The 21,243-nt window shown below is 42.1% G+C and overlaps 1 protein-coding gene across 8 annotated transcripts; it reads left to right on the top strand.

Annotated features, from left to right (window-relative positions):
• The first annotated feature begins 672 nt into the window (after positions 1-672).
• Positions 673-20,460, top strand: LOC311360089 (C4b-binding protein alpha chain-like). Of its 8 annotated transcripts, none has more exons than XM_084480181.1 (13): positions 673-785; positions 1,103-1,181; positions 10,097-10,282; positions 11,769-11,865; positions 13,390-13,463; positions 13,558-13,740; positions 13,863-14,042; positions 14,204-14,326; positions 15,885-15,914; positions 17,437-17,487; positions 18,555-18,609; positions 19,111-19,170; positions 19,312-20,460. In XM_084480181.1, the coding sequence occupies exons 2-12, from the start codon at positions 1,118-1,120 to the stop codon at positions 19,160-19,162; spliced, it is 1,095 nt and encodes a 364-aa protein (XP_084336307.1). In that variant the 5' UTR covers positions 673-785; positions 1,103-1,117; the 3' UTR covers positions 19,163-19,170; positions 19,312-20,460. The 8 variants fall into 8 exon arrangements, with proteins under 8 accessions (XP_084336307.1, XP_084336306.1, XP_084336311.1 ...); XM_084480180.1 differs by having other exon boundaries at positions 15,855-15,914; XM_084480185.1 differs by lacking the exon at positions 14,204-14,326.
• The last annotated feature ends 783 nt before the right edge of the window (positions 20,461-21,243 follow it).

Raw genomic sequence — 21,243 nt, 5'->3', positions numbered from 1 at the left:
CTTCCCCTCTCTCAAAATATATCAATGCATAACAGATGTGATTGCTTTAGACTAACAACTGAGTCAAAGCTGAGTCACAGTGACTGGCCACCATGATAGCCTTCCCAGGAATCCTGCCAGCCTGTCTGGCAGGGTGAGGCTTTACAGCCTCCACCACACAATGGAGAACCAAACCCATTACATCCTGACCGGAAATGACTCCATCAGCTAAATTATATATTTAAAAATGAGAGATGTATTATTTTGGAGAAGTAATTTATAAATGTTAATGTGACGTTGTTTAAGATAACCTCATGAATCTAATAAAAGACCAAACATATTAACATTTTCACGACAGAGCTCCATGCCAATATAAAGGGGCAAGCATCAGCATGTAATTGGTTTCGTAATAGCATTTCGTGAAATACATAGGCTACATTTGGTTGAATAACTCAATTATTAATGCAACGCATGTTAATAACACGTTGTCAGTCCTTTCAGCGATTATTTGGTTGATAATATATTGTTAGATTAGTAGAGAATAGTTATAAAAAGTATATATATATATATATATATATATATATATATATATATATATATATATATCATGTACTGTGGCTTTAAGGCCAAGCCTACCCAAATAAAAACTGCTTCCTGCTGGCACTCCTTATTTGGAAATCGACCATAATAACAGTTGGAGCCTAGTACGTAGCACGAAGGAAACAACTTAGTGTACAACAGTAACATATATTAGATATATAAGGATTACTTTGGTCGGGGAAGACTGGACTAGCGCCAATTCATCGGTAACGTTAAATTAGCTAACCGTCTTGGCTATTATACTGATCGAATATAAAGCTGAAGCTTATAACGTGTACCATACCTGCTCAGTGTTTTGTGTGTAGACCTGCAATCCAAAATGCCAGCCGGAACTAGATGGAACATGTGTGTGGTTCAATGACGTCCAGTGACAGTGACGCAGCTTTCGCTTCTTCGCCCCTTCGCTATTCAATAACCCCGTGTTATTTTCCATAGACATTTGACCGAGGGAACCGGGACTTATTCTTCAGAGGTCTGTTAAAGCCTGTTGACTGTTGATCTTTGTTCTGGTCATTGTCCGCAGAGTGTGAGCACAGACATGGTGGTCTCGGAACAGGTCCTGATGGGGCTGGTTGTGGTGCTGCTCGGCCACCTGGTTCAAGGTAAGCGTCGCGTTTATTTAACCTAGTGGGTAACTTTATGAACTGTACGGCAAATTGAGTCGTTCAAGGGGATGACTGGAATCGCATTAAGGACTGCTCGTGTTTTAAAAAGCTTTCTTAATTGTCCCATTTGTATTATTGATATGTATTGGAATGTTGTTTGACTGTTTATATCTATTATCTATATCTATTTATTCTTTTAGTTGTATGTTGTTAATAACAACATACAACTATGTTGTTAATAACAACATACAACTAAAAAAAAAAAATACCCCTACGCCCTAACCGTAACAACGTGTTAGGCGTCATTGAAAAAGAAGAGCTCGTAAGTTGCATGTTTTCATTTCCGGTACATGGGATGCATTTGGACGACCAGATGAAAATTATTTTCTGGTCCCGTGTGAATTGTACCATGAATGTAACATATGTTGTCTGTGAATTTCTAATATAATTTTTGGTGCAAAGAATGTAACAATTTAGCGGGTAGAAGTTTGGTACGGTTAGGTTTTGTGTGAGAGCGCTTTGTGGACTACAACTCTTCGCTGCTCTCGACGCGTATGATAAACGTCACCACTCGCACACAGATCCCGCTCGGAGCACATTCGGGTGACAATCGGGTACAAAACACACAGGCGTCTTGATCTGGCATCTCCCCGCTGCTGCGATCTGCCTCCATAATCCTGGCTCCACATCTCCAGTGGAGCCGTCTGCCGTTGCCCCAGCAGCCGCACACCGGCCGTGTGCCAGAAGGGCTCTCCTCCGATTGGTTATGGCACAGGGCAGGCTGTCGGCTAGTCTACCACCAACAGAAGTAAACTGTGGTGTATTTTCTACCATTGACTGACTGCGGCTTCATTCATCTGTGGTAGCCTACTAAAAATTACCATCATGCCTTTACTTTGGTAATAATTTGGACATAATAGTTTCATTAAATAGTTTCTGTTAAGCAGGCAGGATGCAAGTTAGGACCAACACATCTCTCCTCACCTCAGGGAGCCTTAATGGACTCTGTTGACTTCTGTTAATTGTACTGCTGTTATAAGCCTATTTGCTGGTTCGCAAAACTTGGAGCCTAATTGATAGAGGTTGTTGTCAATGTTACTCCACTGCAGTGTACAATAGTCACGTTACATTTCTCGCTGCTTTCCATACCTAGTTCCCTCTGTGTAATTGTGTGACCTGCACTGCACACAGCTGGGCAAAATAGTGCCGTTTTATTCAATGCCTAAGTCGGCTTCTGTACTCTTTAATAGGATGCACTTTTCGCTGTTGGATTGAGTTTGTTTACTTCTGTTAGTGGTAGACTAGCCGACAGCCTGCCCTGTGCCATAACCAATCAAGAGCCCTTCCAACCAATCAGAGGAGAAAAAGGCGGTACGTGCCCCTACCATCCTACGAAAAAAAGATTAGCTGGCGGGGAGGAAGGGTGAAGTGAAGCAGCAACACAGAGGCCCTCGGACTGTATCACCTCAGCTGACCCCGTCTCCACCGTCGACAATCATCCTGAGTGACTCGATTATCAGAAACGTCTCCATCTTCAATGCCCACACTGTGGTTTTTCCTGGTGCCACTGTGGTAGACGTCACTGACAAAATCCAAGTTGCGATGTCCTTCCCATCGGCTGATTCCCTCGTATTGCATGTCGGGTCAAATGACGTTGGCAAACGGCAGTCGGAATTATTAAAGAGTGACTTTATCCGACTGTTCAGTGTGTTAAAATACCTTCACTACAAGGGCAGTATCTCCGGCCCCACCCCCACGGCTGGTCGTGGCAGTAACCGCTTTTCCAGATTGCTAGGTCTGAACACCTGGCTCCAGTCTGCATGCCGTGCACACAATGTACATTTTATTGACAACTTTAACATTTTCTGGTGAACTTTTTGCAATGGATGGACTTCATTTAAACTTTGCGGGAGCTCGTGCCCTTTCCTCCAACCTCTCATATTATATCCGCCATCACTTCAGCTCCATTAGCATGCCCCAGCAGACTCAAACTCAATTGGCTACATGTGCGTCACAACTTTGATGTTCCCCTGATCCCAGTCCATGTGATAATGGTTCCTCTCACACTTTCAGACTCCCAGTGGGGCTTGGATCGCCTTCTGTTAATAAACCTCGTAATCGCATTCCTTCTAATTTAATTACAATATATCCTCAGCCAACTCCCACTAATGGGCCTAGTGCAACAGCTACCTCTACCCCTCTCCTTACTCCATTGAGTTTTAAAAAGCGCAAGGGTCTTGGTATAATTCATCTTAATATTAGAAGCTTACTTAAAAACTTTGACCATCTAACTATTCTACTTGAGCAGACTACTCCTGATATTCTTGTGTTCGGTGAAACCTGGCTTGGGAAGAATATTGATAACTCAGACGTGGCTCTTTATAATTATAACTTTTATAGAATTGATCGGTTAAGTAAGGGCGGTGCTGTTTCTGTTCCTAATTGCTTTGAATTTCTGGCTCTTAAAGTCCATCATGGTCCTGACCCTCTTGACTGTGGTTTAATCTAAATTGGCTGAGTGATGCTTCTATGCAGTTTAAAAATCTCATGTGCAGTCAGTAAATTTATCTCAACTGATTACAGAGCCAACTAGACCAAACCCTAAAGACTATTCCAAATATACACTCTTAGACCTAATTCTCAGCAACAAGGCTGACAAATATCCCACCAGCAGTGTACTTGAGCTGGGAGTCAGCGATCACTGCCCCATTGCCTGCGTAAAGGATGTACAGGTAAAAAAGACTGCGTCTCAGGTGGTCTCCAAGAGGAACTTTTGATGCAGAGTGGTTTCGGGAGGATTTATGGAGTTACATTCGCCAGTGTGACAACGTTGAGGTCGCTCTCGACTCTTTTATCACTACATTTAATTACTTTGTAGACAAGCACGCGGCATATAAAAAATCTAGGATTAAAGATAGGGTAGTGCCTTGGGTCACGCAGGAGCTATCTACTCTCTTAAATAATAGGAACAGTGCTTGGTCCCGAGCCAGACACACTGGCTGTCCTTCAGACAACTCAGAAATATATGTACTACAGCCGTCAGGAAAGCTAAATCTGAATACTTTTAAAATCTAATCACCACCCTCATCCTCATTGTCATCTGCTTATCCGGGGTCGAGTCGCGGGGGCAGCAGATCAAGCAGGGGGCCCCAGACTTCCCTTTCCCGGGCCACATTGACCAGCTCTGACGGGGGAATCCCGAGGTGTTCCCAGGCCAGTATTGAGATATAATCCCTCCACCTAGTCCTGGGTCTTCCCCGGGGTCTCCTCCCCACTGGTCGTGCCTGGAACACCTCCCAAGGGAGGTGTCGAGTGGGCATCCTTACCAGATGCCCGAACCACCTCAACTGACTCCTTTCTAAGCAGAGGAGCAGCGGCTCTAATCCGAGTTCCTCACGGATGACTGAACTTCTCACCCTATCCCTAAGGGAGAAGCCAGCCACCCTCCTGAGAAAACTCATCTCGGCCGCTTGCACCCGTGATCTCGTCCTTTTGGTCATCACCCATCCCTCATGACCATAGGTGAGGATAGGAACGAAGAGCGACCGGTAGATCGAGAGCTTTGCCTTGCAGCTCAGCTCTCTTTTCGTCACAACGGTGCGGTAAAGCAAACGCAATACCATCCCCGCTGCTCCGATTCTCCGGCCAATCTCACGTTCCATCGTACCCTCACTCGTGAACAAGACCCCGAGGTACTTGAACTCCTTCCCTTGGGCTAAGAACTCATTTCCTACCCGGAGTAGGCAATCCACCGGTTTCCTGCTAAGAGTCATGGCCTCTTGTGGTGATTTAGTGGTGCTGATCCTCATCCCAGCCGCTTCACACTCGGCTGCCAGCTGATCCAGTGAGTGCTGAAGGTCACAGGCCGATGATGCCATCAGGACCACATCATCTGCAAAGAGCAGTGTTGAGATCCTCAGATCACCGAACTGCAACCCCTCCCCACCACGAATACGCCTCGATATCCTGTCCATGAATATCACAAACAGGATTGGTGACAAAGTGCAGCCCTGGCAGAGGCCAACACCCACCGGGAACGGAACTGACTGGCTGCCGAGAACGCGGACACAGCTCTCGCTTTGGGAGTACAGAGATTGAATGGCCCTGATCTAATCTAATCACCACCTCTTACTCAAATCCTGCCCAGTTCTGGGGTTCAATTAACATGACAAAAAGTCGGCCCTCTAGTGTTCTGCCCCTCAGTGTTACAGCAAACAACTGTGTGATCTCAGATCCAAGTGATAGTAGTCTTGCTTTTAATAAGCACTTCTCGGAAGCTGGTCATTTATTCGATAAGCTGTTTCCTAGTCCCCCTCCATCGGAGGTCCATGATGGTAGACCCCGCTTTGACCGTGTCTCGCATTTCCCCTTTCAGCCTTTTATGTCTTCTGAGATCCTCAGAATCTTACAATCCATAGACCCAAAGTCATCTACTGGGGAGGATCACTTTGGCTCTTTTTTTAAAATAAAACTGGCTGCTCAGACAATTAGTGAGCCATTGTCATACATTTTTAATCGTTCCATCTCATCAGGCTTATTTCCGCTGGTCTGGAAATCAGAGCGAGTCATTCCATTACACAAGGGGGGGGGATAGGGAGAATCTGGATAACTATCGTCCGATCTCTACACTCCCATGCCTGGCCAAAGTACTTGAGACCTTAGTCAACTCCCAATTAAAGTGTTTCCTGTCAAGCCATTCGATTCTTAATCCTCACCAATCCGGTTTCAGACCTAACCATAGTACCATCACTGCTATCACACTGGTAACCAACGACATAGTCTCGGCCTTGGACAGGAGGATGCACTGTGCTGCCCTCTTTGTCGACCTGTCAAAGGCTTTTAACATGGTCCAACTGCTCTTGAAAAGGCTGTCTGACATTGGCTTGGATACTGATGCTTGTGCGTGGTTTCATGGCTACCTATCTTCCAGGCGTCAATGCATGAAATCGTGGAAATTCGGAATTCCTATCCATTACAAAAGGTGCCCCTCAAGGCTCGGTATTCTTCTTTTAACTGTTGACGGCTCTCTTATAGAGAGAGTCACAGAATATAAATATCTAGGGCTATGGCTTGATGAGAAGCTCTCTTTTGAGGTTCATATTGACCTTCTCGCCTCCAAGCTTCGACAGAAGGTGGGCTTTCTATACAGAAACAAGTCCAGCTTTCCCTTGATTAAAGAGAGTTGTTGAGGCTGTATTTTTTATCAGTTTTAGACTATGGAGATATAATTTATAGGCATCCGCATCTACATTTAAGCAATTGGACTCTGTATCATTCCGCTATTAGATTTATCACCGGTGACAGCTATAATACACACCACTGCACTCTCTACAGTAAGGTTGGCTGGTCCTCTCTATCTTTGAGGCGCAGTTACCACTGGCACTTGTTTGTTTGTCCGCCCTACATCTCCTCCCTATTACAGTGGAATCTTGGTTCCTACCAAACCAGATCCAACAACTGGCTCACTCTCAGGGTTCCTAGTTTGCACTCAGATCTTGGCAAAACTGCCTTCCTCTTTGATGCCCCTAGCACTTGGAACGCTCTGCAACAAACACTAAAGTTATAGGTACTCCCATCTGCTACTGTCTTTAAACACTTGGTGTTAAAACTCTGCTCCTCAAATTGCAACTGTTTTTAGTTTATATATATATATATATATGTTGCTCATGTTATTTGTAATTTCTGTTTCTTATTTTATTTGTGCATGTCCTCTGATGTTAACTCATCGACATGGTAAATGAGGGAAACCTCAATGAGTATAAATAAAGGTTTGAAATGAAATGAAATGCTACCGTCAAAATTGTTTTACGCCAGCGATGTTTAGTAAATTGTCCCTTTAAGGGTTAGGGTAGTAGTGGTTAGGGATAGGGTAGTAGTGGTTAGGGGTAGTAGTGGTTAGGGATAGGGTAGTAGTGGTTAGGGATAGGGTAGTAGTGGTTAGGGGTAGTAGTGGTTAGGGATAGGGTAGTAGTAGTGGTTAGGGATAGAGTAGTAGTGGTTAGGGTAGTAGGGGTTAGGGAAGACGACGCAGCATCAGCACTGTGAGTTGGAGAAGTAGAGGGAATGTGTCATGAGGTGACGTCACATAGGCAACATGTATGGTGTGTTCCAGATGCCTCGGACACCAGCCTTCCGAGTATCACTTGTGATGTAATTTCCTGTTATAGCGTTCCCGTTCGTCTTTGTGATTGTGTCATGTCCTTGGCTAGTCATTGTTATTGTTAGCTACATTAGCCTCTTTAGCAAACCAGCTCGAAAACGGACAACACAACTTTACATTGTATTGCATGCACAGCAAGACCGTGCATACATTGGTGACCGGAATAAAGTAGCAATGTAATCAAGTGTGTAAGAGAATTTAAAATCAACATTAAAATGACCAACGTGTTACAAATACAGAGAAAATAAATCTCTTCACGGGCGCAGCCATTTTTGTTGAGAGAGTCATCACATTGCTCGGTCAGCTCTCAGAATTCCGAGGGGGCCGACCAAAAGGGGGGGTGAAAGATTTCCCCACTTCCGAGGTATCTGAGGCATCTGGAACACACCAGTAGTCTTTCTCGTTACGTATTTTCCACAGCCGATTTGTGAATTTATATGACGTGCTGTTTTAATCAAAAGTCGGCTGAGATAATGTTTTGACCCATACTATTGAATGCCATATAACTTCAAAGATAGGTCACCCACATTTGTCAAACCATTTTAAAATTATTTGGAGAATAATTTCGGCTCTGTTTTTCTGAATGTGAACGAGTTTATTATCTCAAAGATAACTTTTCATGGTAATTAATTATTCTGCTGTTTATTACTGAATTACAGAGATAGCTCAAAATCCAAAGAGAAGCTCTCATTCACATAAGAGCTCTATTTCATAGAAGCAAACATGTCCTGCATGTTATTTTGGTGATGCATTATGCTTCCGTAGTTGTGTCCTTAAGGTAAGGCATTGTTATTAGTTTGCCGACTTTGCACAGGCCCGTTCTGATCTGCTGAACATTGCAGCGTTTGTCCAGGATCAACGCCACGGTGTGGGCCCAAAACGCAGCTTCTCTCAGGATTTTGAGGTATCTTGTTAATTCAGAAGAACAGAGCAGAATTTATTTTATCAAGTGAATGCATTACGCTTCTACGCAATCTTTATGCTGACTTTTAGAAGGGTAAACTTAGCTCAGGAGGTAGAGCAGGTTGACTTGTAACCAGAAGGTTGCTAGTTCGATCCCCGGCTCCTCCTAGTGTCGATGTGTCCCTGAGCAAGACACTTAACTCTAACTGCTCCTGACGAGCTGGCTGTCGCGTTGCATGGTTACTCCGCCGTCGGTGTGTATTAACAGTTGTAAGTCGCTTTGGATAAAAGCGTCTGCTAAATGCCCTAAATGTAAATGTAATGCATTCACTTGAGAAAGCTGACGAGATACCTCAAACTCCCAACAGAAGCTGCGTTTTGGTCTGAGTCGTATCCCCATTGTGACCCCGAGGCGACGTCACTGGCCTTCATGAAACCACTTGTGTGAGACAAAGGTCGATTTGTGAAAACATTCACAAGCTCTGTTGACACAGAGTGGGGAAACCCACCCCCCGCTCGGTCACGAATAACAATGTCCCTTCATGTTTTGTTCCATAACTTATGGCAGCGAAACTTTATATGAGACTTGTACGAGCATTCCATCTCTCCCACGGTTACTGTACTTTGGTACAGTATTCACAGATCGGTACTTCACTATTTAATTACTTTCTACTTTTACTCCAGTGGATTGTTTAGAAAATATTTGTACTTTTATTAAGACATTTCTAGAGCACTTCTGTTACTTTAGTTAAAAATAAATCTGGATTTATATTTATAACGTAGCCTATTTCAAAATGTAATCAAAGCACGAGGAACCAATTATCTAAACCAGACCTCGCGCTCCGTCAGGTGATGCCAGGCTAACAATGTCTTCAATATGAATTTGGGAGACAAACGTGGACAATACTTCACACTTGAAGACCGCTGATATTGATATTAAACCAGTTTTTGCCTCATATCAAGGACTTTATGTGGCAATCTGGGATATACGTGAAACATTGTTCAATGTGTAAACAGGACTAATCTGAATTAAATTGTCTCATTGACGTATTGAGATGAGGAAGCAAGAAAGAGGGAATACTGAACGTCAATTCAGTTTATTAGTTTCAGTTTATAGTTTATTCAGTTATTCTTCATCGAAAATCCCTAATCCCAAACTTTGTTTTATTGCCATTAAATAATACATCTGTGGAAATACATTGAATGCAATGGTCTGAAAGGCTTCCTTTTCTGCCCTGCGTGTGAAAGCAGCCTCAGGTGACACAGATCTATGATGAGACCATGACCGGTTCAGCAGTGCACAACACGGTACCAGTGAACCGTTATTAAATGCTGACGAGTTATTCAGCCAGGAGGGATGCAGCATTACAGTAGCCGGTCCAATCAGTGACTCAATGCTGAAATGAATCCATCCAGTGGCGTTCTTCAGCCCCAGTCCAAACCTGATGCCCTATTTTAATCTTAGGGACATAAGTGCATTTAACATGGCAAGAACATCTACCATTTACATTTAGGGCATTTAGCAGACGCTTTTATCCAAAGCGACGTACAATAAGTAATAAATCTACCATTAGTACTCAAGTAAAGTATAGAAGTATATGCTTGTGAATCTTAAGTACAAATGCCAATGTGGTACTTTACTTTTACTGCAGTAATTCTGTGTCTTAGCATTGTACTTGACTTTTACTAAAGTAAAATATCAGAGTACTTCTTCAACCACTAACCCTAGACCAAGTAGAGAAATGTATGCGCTGTCCTGCTAATGTTGTATATGTTAATGTAATCGTTTTGCCTTTTTTTTTGCCAAAATGAGACCTAAATTTTGTCTTATTGTGCTTTTTCCTTTTAGCTCAAGATTGCGAGAAACCTAAGCGAGACACCATGACTTTAATAGATGCAGACATCCTGAAAGAAACATTCCCAGACGGATCAAGTGTAACATTTAAGTGTTCAACCGGATACACTAATAGTGGAGGATCTGGTCAAACCTTTTGCAATGCTGGGACATGGACAACTGTGACACTTAAATGCCAGAGTGAGTATTTTTTGTTTTAAATGTTTACTTTACATACACAGGGACTATAACTAACTTTTTGGTGCCCCAGCCACTGTGTCTGGTGGATGAAATCAATAAGCTGGAATCCTGTAGCCCTCATGTTGTAAGTAAGCTGTAAGCTCTGTGAGAATATCTGTAACGTTATTAAGGAATAAATATGAGAATTTGGGCCATGGACTGGTTTGAGGTAACTTTCAGGTTTTGTCCTCAATGTGCCAAATATGAATAATTTCTGCTGTTGTGTGCAAGAATGTCAATGCTGCTTTTTGTTAGGGATGAGATTTATGTTTTTTGATACAGATGCCATTATCGATTCTGCCTGTTGGTTTGATTTCATGATAGATTCCTGATACATTTTCTGCTAAGCCTGCCTGCATGGCATTAATTATAACATAGAATTACTATCCTCGGCAACAGGTGTCATTTTACGACAACTTATGCATTTTGTATTGTTATGTACTTTGGTAAAGTTTTGAAGCCAGATAAGATAGATATATATATATATATAGTCCAAAATATTTTTTCTTAAATGGTGGTAAAATAAGGGTTCTTTAAAATAATCACCCACCTCAATTGCAGTTGTAGTTTTGAAAGTTTTTTTTTAAGATGGAAAGATTTAATGGTCAGGTTTATACTGAATCTTTGTAAGCTTACACTGGTGGAACTAGTGCTGACTTTTTTTCTAATGAGTACACGATGTGTGTACTTGATGAGATTTGGACCGTGTATTGGATAAGAGTTTTTTTATATTTCTTGCATCCCTACTTTGGACTGTTTCTTCCTCTATGCTATGATGATTTAAATGCGGTTGTGCAACTGTCAGAAAAACATGCTGGCATTGATGAAAGGGATTGAAATGCTCAGATTCCCATCCCTAGTTTTAGTACAGATATTATCATTTTGTTAATACAACTTCTTGCTCTGCTCAAGGATTTGTTGTAATTTAACTTTTTTTTATTACGATTTTTCAACCTGGAGCCTATTTTTAAATCATGGGTCAAAGGGAATAATGTAAACAGTGTTTTTTGAGGTCCAGTATTGAGCGAGAACACTCTCAGATGTGCAGCTCACTCGGGTTTCCAATTCTCTTCCTGCAACAACTCAACTCTCATTGAGCGAGACTCGCTTGGACGCAATAACAAACAGACCGTTATCAGGTGAAAGGCAAAGAGAGAAGTTTTATTTCTCTGTAGGGATCCTTTCCATATAATATAATCAGAGTCGTGGCAAAAAGCATCACTTTTAGACTAACAGCGATGAGTGCTTTTGCCCCAAAGGATTACATAGCCGCCCGTTTACGTCCAATAGGGCTGCAGCCAAAATGATCAGAAATTCCAGGTAAAAAAATGCAGAGCTGTTCTTTAGTTTCTCTCGTATTCTGAGGCGTATGTGTTTGCCCTTTGTAGATGTTGCTTTAGATCAATGTTTATGATCTTCTGACTTTATCTTTTGTGTTTCTCTGCAGAGTATAATTGTGGGGGTCTCGAGGTTGACAACGGACACGTGGAGTACGATGGAGGACCCTTATTCGGGAACACGGCTACATTCTCCTGCAACGACGGGTGGGTGATTAACCAAGTTTTATTAATTTGCATCATCATTTGGTTATAAATGTGGCTTCAATATCTTGTAGGAATATAAAATATCAAGGACGTATTTGCTGATGTTGTGTAATTGAGTGTAGAAAGAAGATTTCTCCTTTCCTTTCCATGCACTTAATACTAAGCATTGACCGCAAATTGGATTTGGTAGATTAGACGGGCACTTAAATTAATAAGAGGGCTAAGGAGTTGTTGACGGTTGTTTTTAGACATGCATTGTTTGGCCACAGGGGTATTAAATACTGTGGGAATGGAAACCTTGGAGGTAGGTATGTAGAATGAGGTTATCTCAATCTATTCCCACTAATTAATTAACTTTTCAGGGTTAGGGTTTCCTTGCTAGGGTTTAGTACTGTACCTTGCAATATGGGTAAGTGGTGATGAGACAAAGACTGCTCATGTGCCAAGCTAAGAATTATGAGTGACTATCACAATTCTACACTAACTGTGCGTTCACACCAAAAGACACAATTTTCGAATGTTGCCGCACGACTCAGTGAAATCTGTCGCTGTGCTTAATGTGTGCATTGAAACGTGTCATGGGCCGAATTTTGTCGCGGAGCGTTTTGCCCGCCAACGGTCATTCATGCCAATTCAGTCTCATCAACCATGGCCGAGATAACCACCATTGCGTGTCTGTACCTGTTGTGGAAGAGGGAGAGACGTCGGAATGCCCGTCGTTTATGGGTTAATAATATAATCCGGAGGCGCACACCGCTTTGTGCCGTGATATTATATATATCGTATATATTTTATTATATAGATATTTATATATTATATATATTATATCATATATAGAGCTCCGGGAGTCGCAAACGGCAACAATCACTTTCTCCTCCAAGCTGCGGTTCACTGCGGAGTGCAGGGAACGGTTGGCCCAGCCGGTTGATTGGCTGTTTTACGTTACTTCACCCAGGGAGTGAATGCTGATTGGCTGTTACGTTACGTCACCCAGGGAGTGAACACTGATTGGCTGTTTTACGTTACTTCACCCATGTTACCCACAGGGAGTGAACGCTGATTGGCTGTCTCACCGCGAAAGAAGTTGAAATATTTAAACTTCTGCGAAATCTGTCGCTCACTCGCGCGACAAATCCATGTGAACGCGCCCGCCCGTTTTGGGGAAAACTGTCGCCCCGTCAATCAAGTCTTGTCGCGGGTTTCGGCGTCAAAAAATTTCACCCGATACGCGTCTCTACGTTCACTTTTCATTGAAACGTGTCACCCCGCGACACGTTTCAAAGTGCGGTGTGAACACACAGTTACAGCTATACATTATTCCTGATCAGTAAAAGCAATTTACTGTAGTACATTTTAGCAAAAGTTATGCCTTATCCTTATTTATACACATTTATGTCATACTTTGGTGATCCTTGAAGTATCTTTAGAACATTTCTAAATCATTTCCAAATGATGTACCGTAATAATACATCTTGTGGTTTGTTATGTATGCTCACTTGTATTTTCTGCGTGACTTTCTTTAAGGTACATTTTGGGCAGGCCGACTCAGTTAACCTGTGGAGCGGAAGGCTGGATAGGCAGACCGCCGACCTGTACAGGTCTCCAATCATATAAAGCATATTTGTGAATATATTTATTTTCCATCCATATTTGAGGCCCCCCCCATATCTAATATCTATCTTCTTTTTTCAGTTGTAAAATGCAGCACAGCGCCTTCAGTTGAAAATGCTGAAGCTCCATCTCCAGACCTGCAATTATATAATTATGCAAGTGTCGTGAAATACACATGTCTGAAGGATTATACCATCAATGGCACATCATCACTAAGATGTTCAAATGATGGAACATTCAAACCAAACCCTCCAACTTGTATAAGTAGGTTATTATTTTTTCGGCAGCTTTTCTTAAACTCGTCTCGATGAGTTGCATACTCTCGTTGAGAGAGTAACCAGGGAACTCATCCATGTTAACACATTTCTATTACCATTTTTCTCCAGCTGTTCGCTGCAAAGCGCCGATTATTCCAGACGGTTCGCAAAAGTCTGGAGCCCGCCCTCCGTATGTATTCAAGAGTTCTGTTGTGTACGAGTGTAACACTGGATTTGTCATGACCGGGAGTACAGGGTACATGACCTGCCAACTGAACAGCACATGGTCATCAACGCCAGTGTGCAAAGGTACCGCATTTGTTTACTAATTGTGTTCCAAACTATTTCTCAGACCACAATATGAATATAGTGGCAGTTTTTGGGCTTCCCTTTAGTAATGTATGAACTTCAGTTCACGCAACTAGTTTATTTTTGGCTTTTGATTTGATTCAGCCGATATTTTCTTCTAGCAATTATCATCACCACAACCCCCACTACCACCACTACCACTATGACCCCAAAGACCCCCACTACCACCACTACCACTATGACCCCAAAGACCCCCGCCACCACCGCCACCACCAAAAAAGACGGTAGCGTTGTTTTTTTAAACTAAATAAAATAAAAAAAAACTGTTTTTGAGCTAAATCACCATATAAATTAGGCTCATTATTCGGACTGCATTTGTTCTCCATTGGATAATGAGGAGAAATCTTCTTTTTTGTATTATAACTCTGGTTTTGGCTCCTTGTGTTCAGTATCTTGGAAGTTTTTTCAACTGCTGCTTCACTAAATGTATTGACCCTGTCTCTTATCGGGCAGAAGCAATAGAAACAACTGCGGTCCGACTAGTTTGAGTGATTTTGCTGTCAGCATCTTGATGATCACATCTTGATTATATATAATTTTGTATATTATTAGGGGTCCACCAATACAGTAATCTGTAAATGTAAAGCATCATAGTCTAGGGCTGGCCCGAATACATCATTTTAAGCTTTGAATATTTGTATAGTTTTCCAAACAAATATTCTTCTATAAAATAAATCCTAGTATGTATCCTTCCTTCCCTGAACCGGAGACCTCTGCCGCAGAATCATATTTTGATCAACTCATCGTTTTTCCTCAAGCAAAACTACAATATCACGTAGGATTAGTGCGTGGACCTCGTGGCTTTAGGATCCACTCATCGGGTCCCACTCTGTTACAGTTGACATTTACATTGAAGGAATTTTGCGGACGCTTTTATCCACACTGACGGCGGAGCCAACCACGCAGGGCGACAGCCAGCTCGTCAGGAGCGGTTAGGATGAGGCGTCTCGCTCACACTCAGCTAGGAAGAACCGGGGATAGAACTAGCAACCTTCCATTTACCAGTCAACCCGCTCTACCTCCTGAGCCAGAAGGTTTCCAGGACATAAGAGAAGGCCTACGAATAAGGCGGTCTGATGTAATGACACGGCATAGCTAGCGCTGTTTACACGAAGGGAAGTTACACAGGCGCAGATTACCGATCACCATAACGTGAAGAAACATGTGTTTGGCCGGTTTGATGACTGCTGAAGCGTTGAGGGGAAACTAGGTCTGAGGGATGTCTCCATTACATGTATACGTTATTCCATCACTGGCACATTCAGACCAAATGGAACCGTACCTTTTTACCTGTGGTTCCTAAATATGCATATATATATATTTTTATACTAAAGTGTTGAAATTTGATCTAGTGAACAAAGAATATTCGGGCTCAGCCATAGACCAATTAAAACCAATATCAGTGTGAGATATTGGTGTGAGATACAATACCAGATCTATTAAGCTGCTATCTTGATATTCGTGTTGTTGACAGATTTTGATGCGTTGCGTCTCTATAAGCTAATTAATGGATTATGTGTTAATCGATAATACTGACCCTAAAGTACTAACTGATCCAGCGATGCTGAACATTTTCAACAAGTTTGCAGTGAAAGAAATGGTATTTAGCTGCACTAGCATTACATGATTGCATACCATGACTGTGTTCAGCCAATGTCAAATGTGTCAATCACAATGTTCACATTATGTAATCAGTCAGACGATGGTTCAATCAAGTAACATGCATCTTTGTTTCTGTTCTTTTGATTTCAGTTATCACTGGAGGAGGTTCAGAAGGAGCAGGCCCTGGAGTTGATCCAGAAGGGCCTACCGGTAAGTCATGGCATTAAATATATCTGCAGGAATTATTTCAACAGTCATTGAAGGCATTTGAACCCTTATCGTTTGGCTCATACTGGGAGAACGTCCAAACCCAAACCAAAAAGACTTCCATTTACTCCTGTCAGTGCCCTTGAGCTAGGCACCAGGCGGTAGGCCTGGACCCACCGATGACTTATGTATACATGTTTTATGTCTCAGACTTAGAAATTCCGAGCCAGGGGGAGTATTCGCGCCCACAGAGAACGCCCCTCAATAAGGGCGTGAAACAGCTCAAACGTTACTTCCGTAACAGTCAACCAATCAGGCAGTGGGGGTGCAGTGGGCGGTGCTGAAGTGCAGAATTCGCGCCTCCCGGCCACCTGCAATGTCTAAAACTTCCAGGGGGTGTGAATTATTCCAACGCACGGCGTTCGACTAATCGCAACAGGGTGGGCGTGCTGACCAATCATATCAGACTGGGTTACTCGGGAGGCGGGCCTTAAAGCGACAAGATACAAAACAGAACGTTTTTGAAAAAAGCTGAAATTGGTTTTGCAGAAATGAACAGTGTGAGAATAATAAGGGGTATTTCTGACATACAGGCATGTAACCCTATTCTAGTAGTACCCCCAAATGCAATTATGCCGCTTTTCCACCGCCAGTACCGACTCGACTCGACTCGACTCGACTCGCCACGCCTTATTTGCGTTTCCATTGGCAAAAAAAGTACCTGGTACCTAGTACCGGGTACTTTTTTTTAGTACTACCTCCGTCGAGGTTCCATGCCAGCGGAGTAGGTACTTTTGTGTGACGTAAACAGGCTGCTGGTAACTGATTGGCCAGCGGCTGTAAATGGGAATATTCACTCAAGTTAAGTTGTGTCCGGCGTGGTTGGAGTCCACGAACCCGCTCCCGAGGGGGACACTGATCAGCGTTTCGCCGTGTGTGTCGCTCCTTTCCCGGGGCTAGAGTTAGGCTGCGCGTCGTTATGTGTGTCGGGCGTGGTTGTGTGTGTCCGGCGTGGCTGGAGTCCACGGACCGGCGTTTCGCTGTTTCGTTTCAGTGTCGTTCCTTTCCTAGGGCTCGAGTTTCGCCTCTATCAACGTTACCGTATGACAACAATAGACGCGCAGTCATTGCGCTTTTTATTTTATTTTATTTTATTTCCCATCATAACCTTTCCCGGGAATCAGGAAATAGTCTTGATCAGATTCAGATTTCCCGGGAATCGCGTCTCCCGTGATTAAAACCTAATGACGACCCGCCCATGGTGCAGAGGTTCTTTTCTACGACCCGCCCACATTGAAGAGGTACTTTTTTAGATGGAAACGCAACCAAACCGAGTTGAGTCGAGGCGAGTCGAGTCGAGTTGGTACTGGCGGTGGAAAAGCGGCATTAGTAACCCTAAAAAAGCATGATATGGGATCTTTAAATGCAGAGATCTCATTTTTATCTCAAGGAGTACTTTTATCTTTTATCTTAACTTTTATCAAGGAGATGACAAATAAAGAATCTTCTTCTTTGTTTTTTTTAGGTGGTTCCGATACATGGTCGCAGTCTTGGTGGTTTATAGTACTAATGATTGGTAGGTTCTATGGTCTTTCACACCTGCATGCACGTTATTTAAGTTCTTGCATTATATTTCTCTGAATTGCATTAATCTGATTCAATCAGATTGAAGGTCTAAGGACAAAGATTTGGTTGAAAGGTTCACATTCTCATCTATGGCTGATAAATCATCGATTGGAAATGAGAGATTTCATTTCAGCCATTGCAAACTAATGATGTTACAATTCACAAAAAGCTTTGTGAATTGTCTTGCAAATATTGCATATGCTTGAGTTCTAATTTAGTTCTAATTTAAAAAGTTCTAATAAAAGTTCTCATTTAGAAAGTTCCAATAACAAATGTCTGTCATCTTAAGGCATGATAAACTGTGTGTGACAAGCCACCTGAAGGGTTTGAGACCAGCACTCGAGCACCAACTGCACACAGTGAGAGGAAATGATGACCAATGATGAAATGATGACCACTTTATTGACCAACAAGTTGGTCAATAAAGTGATCAACAGAAATCTGTAGTTAACTTATTTGAAGTTAATAGTAGTAGTAGTAGTAGTAGTAGTAGTAGTAGTAGTAGTAGTAGTAGTAGTAGTAGTAGTAGTAGTAGTAGTAGATAACTTTATTATCCCTGTGGGGCAGTTCGGTTTGCGGCACAGTCGCCAGGCACTTCATGACAGGACAACAAACATATGACAGCAAGTAGTCCATACATCAGACACCAACAGACATAACATGGAGAACATACAACACACACTACAATACACTACATACCCTTGGATATGGCCAGGCCAGCTGGACATAAGATAGCTTATTTGAGGCTTTTAGCAAAATAAGCTATCTTATGTCCAGCTGGCCTGGCCATATCCAAGGGTATGTAGTGTATTGTAGTAATATAAGGTCATCATGGTGTGCATTAAGCATCAGAAAATGATGTTCAATAATACATCTTCATGATGCTGATTGAAACCAAATCTCATTTTGCTGACATAACTTATTCAGGGTACCCAATAAATGTTGTTTTTTTACAGAATTCAACGCTCCATTATTTAGCCTTGTCAATTCATACATCTCACTCTTTTCCCAAAATAGTTTTTGTCATATTCATCATCTTCCTCGTCTTATTCGTAATTCGGAAAAAGAGAGGGTAAGATTTCAAGTTCATGTTCATGCAGAAAGAACCCTTTCATGGCTTCATGGCTTCATGGTTTCTAGATTTCCTACATGTCTCTTTGTGTTAACTCCTTGTTCCTGACTGTTTCGTGCTCTTGCGCCTTCAACTCTTCTTGCTTGATTTCTCTTGCTGTTCTTGTACATGATGAACGCTTTCTGCACACTGGCCATTATACTTTACGTACAATAAAAGTCAAGCACTGGCTGTTGTGAATGAGGAGTTTTCTATCCTGAGGCAAGGTGAATGTGGAGATGTATGGGGAGTTGTAGTTTGAACAAATGAGGCTGTGCTCACTGAATGATGTGATGTTGCTTTAAAGATATATTTCTTACTAATCAAGTCCTAGTTGAGGCCTTATATTCAGTGTACTGTTATCTGATGTTTCATTGTGTCTTTAGGTCCATATCATGTCTGGGCTCTTGCATATTGCTTGTGTCTCTTTCATGCTAGTCACCACATACGTTTGCCTTTCAGCCCTCAACCTGTCCATGATGCAGTTGCAATAGAGGAAGACAAGATATTGTAGCAAGGCTGGTAAGGAAGTGGAGAAAAGTCAAGTGTGCAACATGTCATTTGAGTAGGGGTTGATAATGAAATGCATTTCCCTGAAAAAAAGCAAAAAAGCTGCAGAGATCATTCATACGTACTTTTTTCCCCTTTTTTGTTCCGGGGAAGGTTGCCTTGACGATGTACCACTGAAGGAAGAATTATCACTAGACAAGGATTTGAATGTAATCTCCCGCCATATGTTAACAATGCAACTGTGCTCCATTGTAAATAGAATTATTGTACACTTGCGCTACGCTAGGAAATATGATGCATCCTGTATTCATCCACATGTATCTGCTGTACGTTTCAATCAGAGGAGCATTTTGTGGCGCACGCATGCTTTTCTAACCAATCTGTAATCTGTTCACTTCACCCATCTGAAGGACATTGATCACCAAATTGTATTGCTTTGTCTTTGTCTTTGGCTTACTCTAATGAATGCTTCTGAAGGAATGCTGCACTTATTTATTTCTCTTCCACCCGTAACTTGTTAATTTGCCAGAAAAGGTAAGCGAGTTTCATTGAAACATTTCTGGCTGCACTTGCTGTCAAAAGTACAATTATTTGGTTAAATATAACTGCCATCAACCCTGTATTGTAAACCATATTGTAGATTTTTCTTTTTGTTAAAGAAGAAAAGAAAATGGAGCCATTTTGTATAGCTATTCGTTCTTGGTTGGTCTGGTTGATTTGAACCCAATATATGGTTGTAAGCAGATGAATTATCTTAGATAAGTAATCAGCAAACATATGTTTGGAAGATAACATGCCCGTTTATAACATGTTTTTAGGAGGGCATGTGTTTAACCAATGGGTTGTTGAGTTGTCGTGCAGTTGATAGTGTTTGGTTGGATGTAAGAAAATAGGGTTTTCCTGTGTTCCCCCGCTCAAATGTCAAAACATTGTTATGTGAATCTAATCATCGGCCAATGTTAAAGCATTTTTTATTTGTTTAAACTGTTTGCACTAATAGGTTTTGCTGAGGCCGTAGCGCCATGGAATTAACATTCTGTGGTTGTAAATAATTGAAATGAGGTATAAATATGTGCAGATCAAATCTGAAGCCTCATTGTGTTCCAATCGATCGATTTGCCACATTCTAAATGTGACAAAATGTAAAAAGCTAAAAAATGTGACCAATAAAAAAGATCTATCAAAGTGGTCAACTGTATTCAATAAGTAATATCAATAAGTTGTTAGTATTGTATTTCATTGTGCCTTTGACAAACATTTAATATGAACATGAGCTTGAAATTATAAAAATGCTTGAAGTTATTCCGTCCACGTTCTGTGTAACTGTACTCTCTGTTTGAGTTTGAAATGTAGTTAGTGATTCTGAGTCTTTAATATCGGTTAACAAATGGATTACAATTTTTACAATCAATTCAACATTTAATGTTCATTCATCACGTATTAATACCAAACATTCCATTCCTGTATATATTTAAAAAAAAAAAATCCTTAAAAATGCAAGATTTCAGATGAATGCTTCTTGGCCACTATCCCAATACATTTAGTTACACTAAAGCCCTGCTAGTTCAATTGGAGAGAACGAACCCTGATCTAAGAACTAAAGCCCCCTAAACCCTTCCAGCCACCAGGCTGCCCCGGGCCCGCCTCAGAGGAGCTCACCCTCCCGACGACATATCCTTCATTGTAACCGATTTCAAATGGTGCTAGAAACACAAGAAAACTCTGAACACCAAAAGAAATCAGTCAACCTTGGAATAGAGGACCTTAAGCTTGCACTGCTAACTACGTCCCTGATACTGCATCCCTGCTACTGCGTCCCTGCTACTGAGTCACTGCTACTGCATCCCTGCTACTGCGTCCCTGCTACTGAGTCACTGCTACTGCGTCACTGCTACTGCATCCCTGCTACTGAGTCACTGCTACTGAGTCACTGCGTCACTGCTACTGAGTCCCTGCTACTGCATCCCTGCTACTGCGTCCCTGCTACTGAGTCACTGCTACTGCGTCACTGCTACTGAGTCACTGCTACTGAGTCACTGCTACTGAGTCACTGCGTCACTGCTACTGAGTCCCTGCTACTGAGTC

This window comes from Micromesistius poutassou (assembly GCF_964030765.1).
Source record: "Micromesistius poutassou genome assembly, chromosome: 15".
Taxonomy (NCBI): Eukaryota; Metazoa; Chordata; class Actinopteri; order Gadiformes; family Gadidae; genus Micromesistius; species Micromesistius poutassou.
This window is presented reverse-complemented; position numbering and strand designations above follow the sequence as displayed.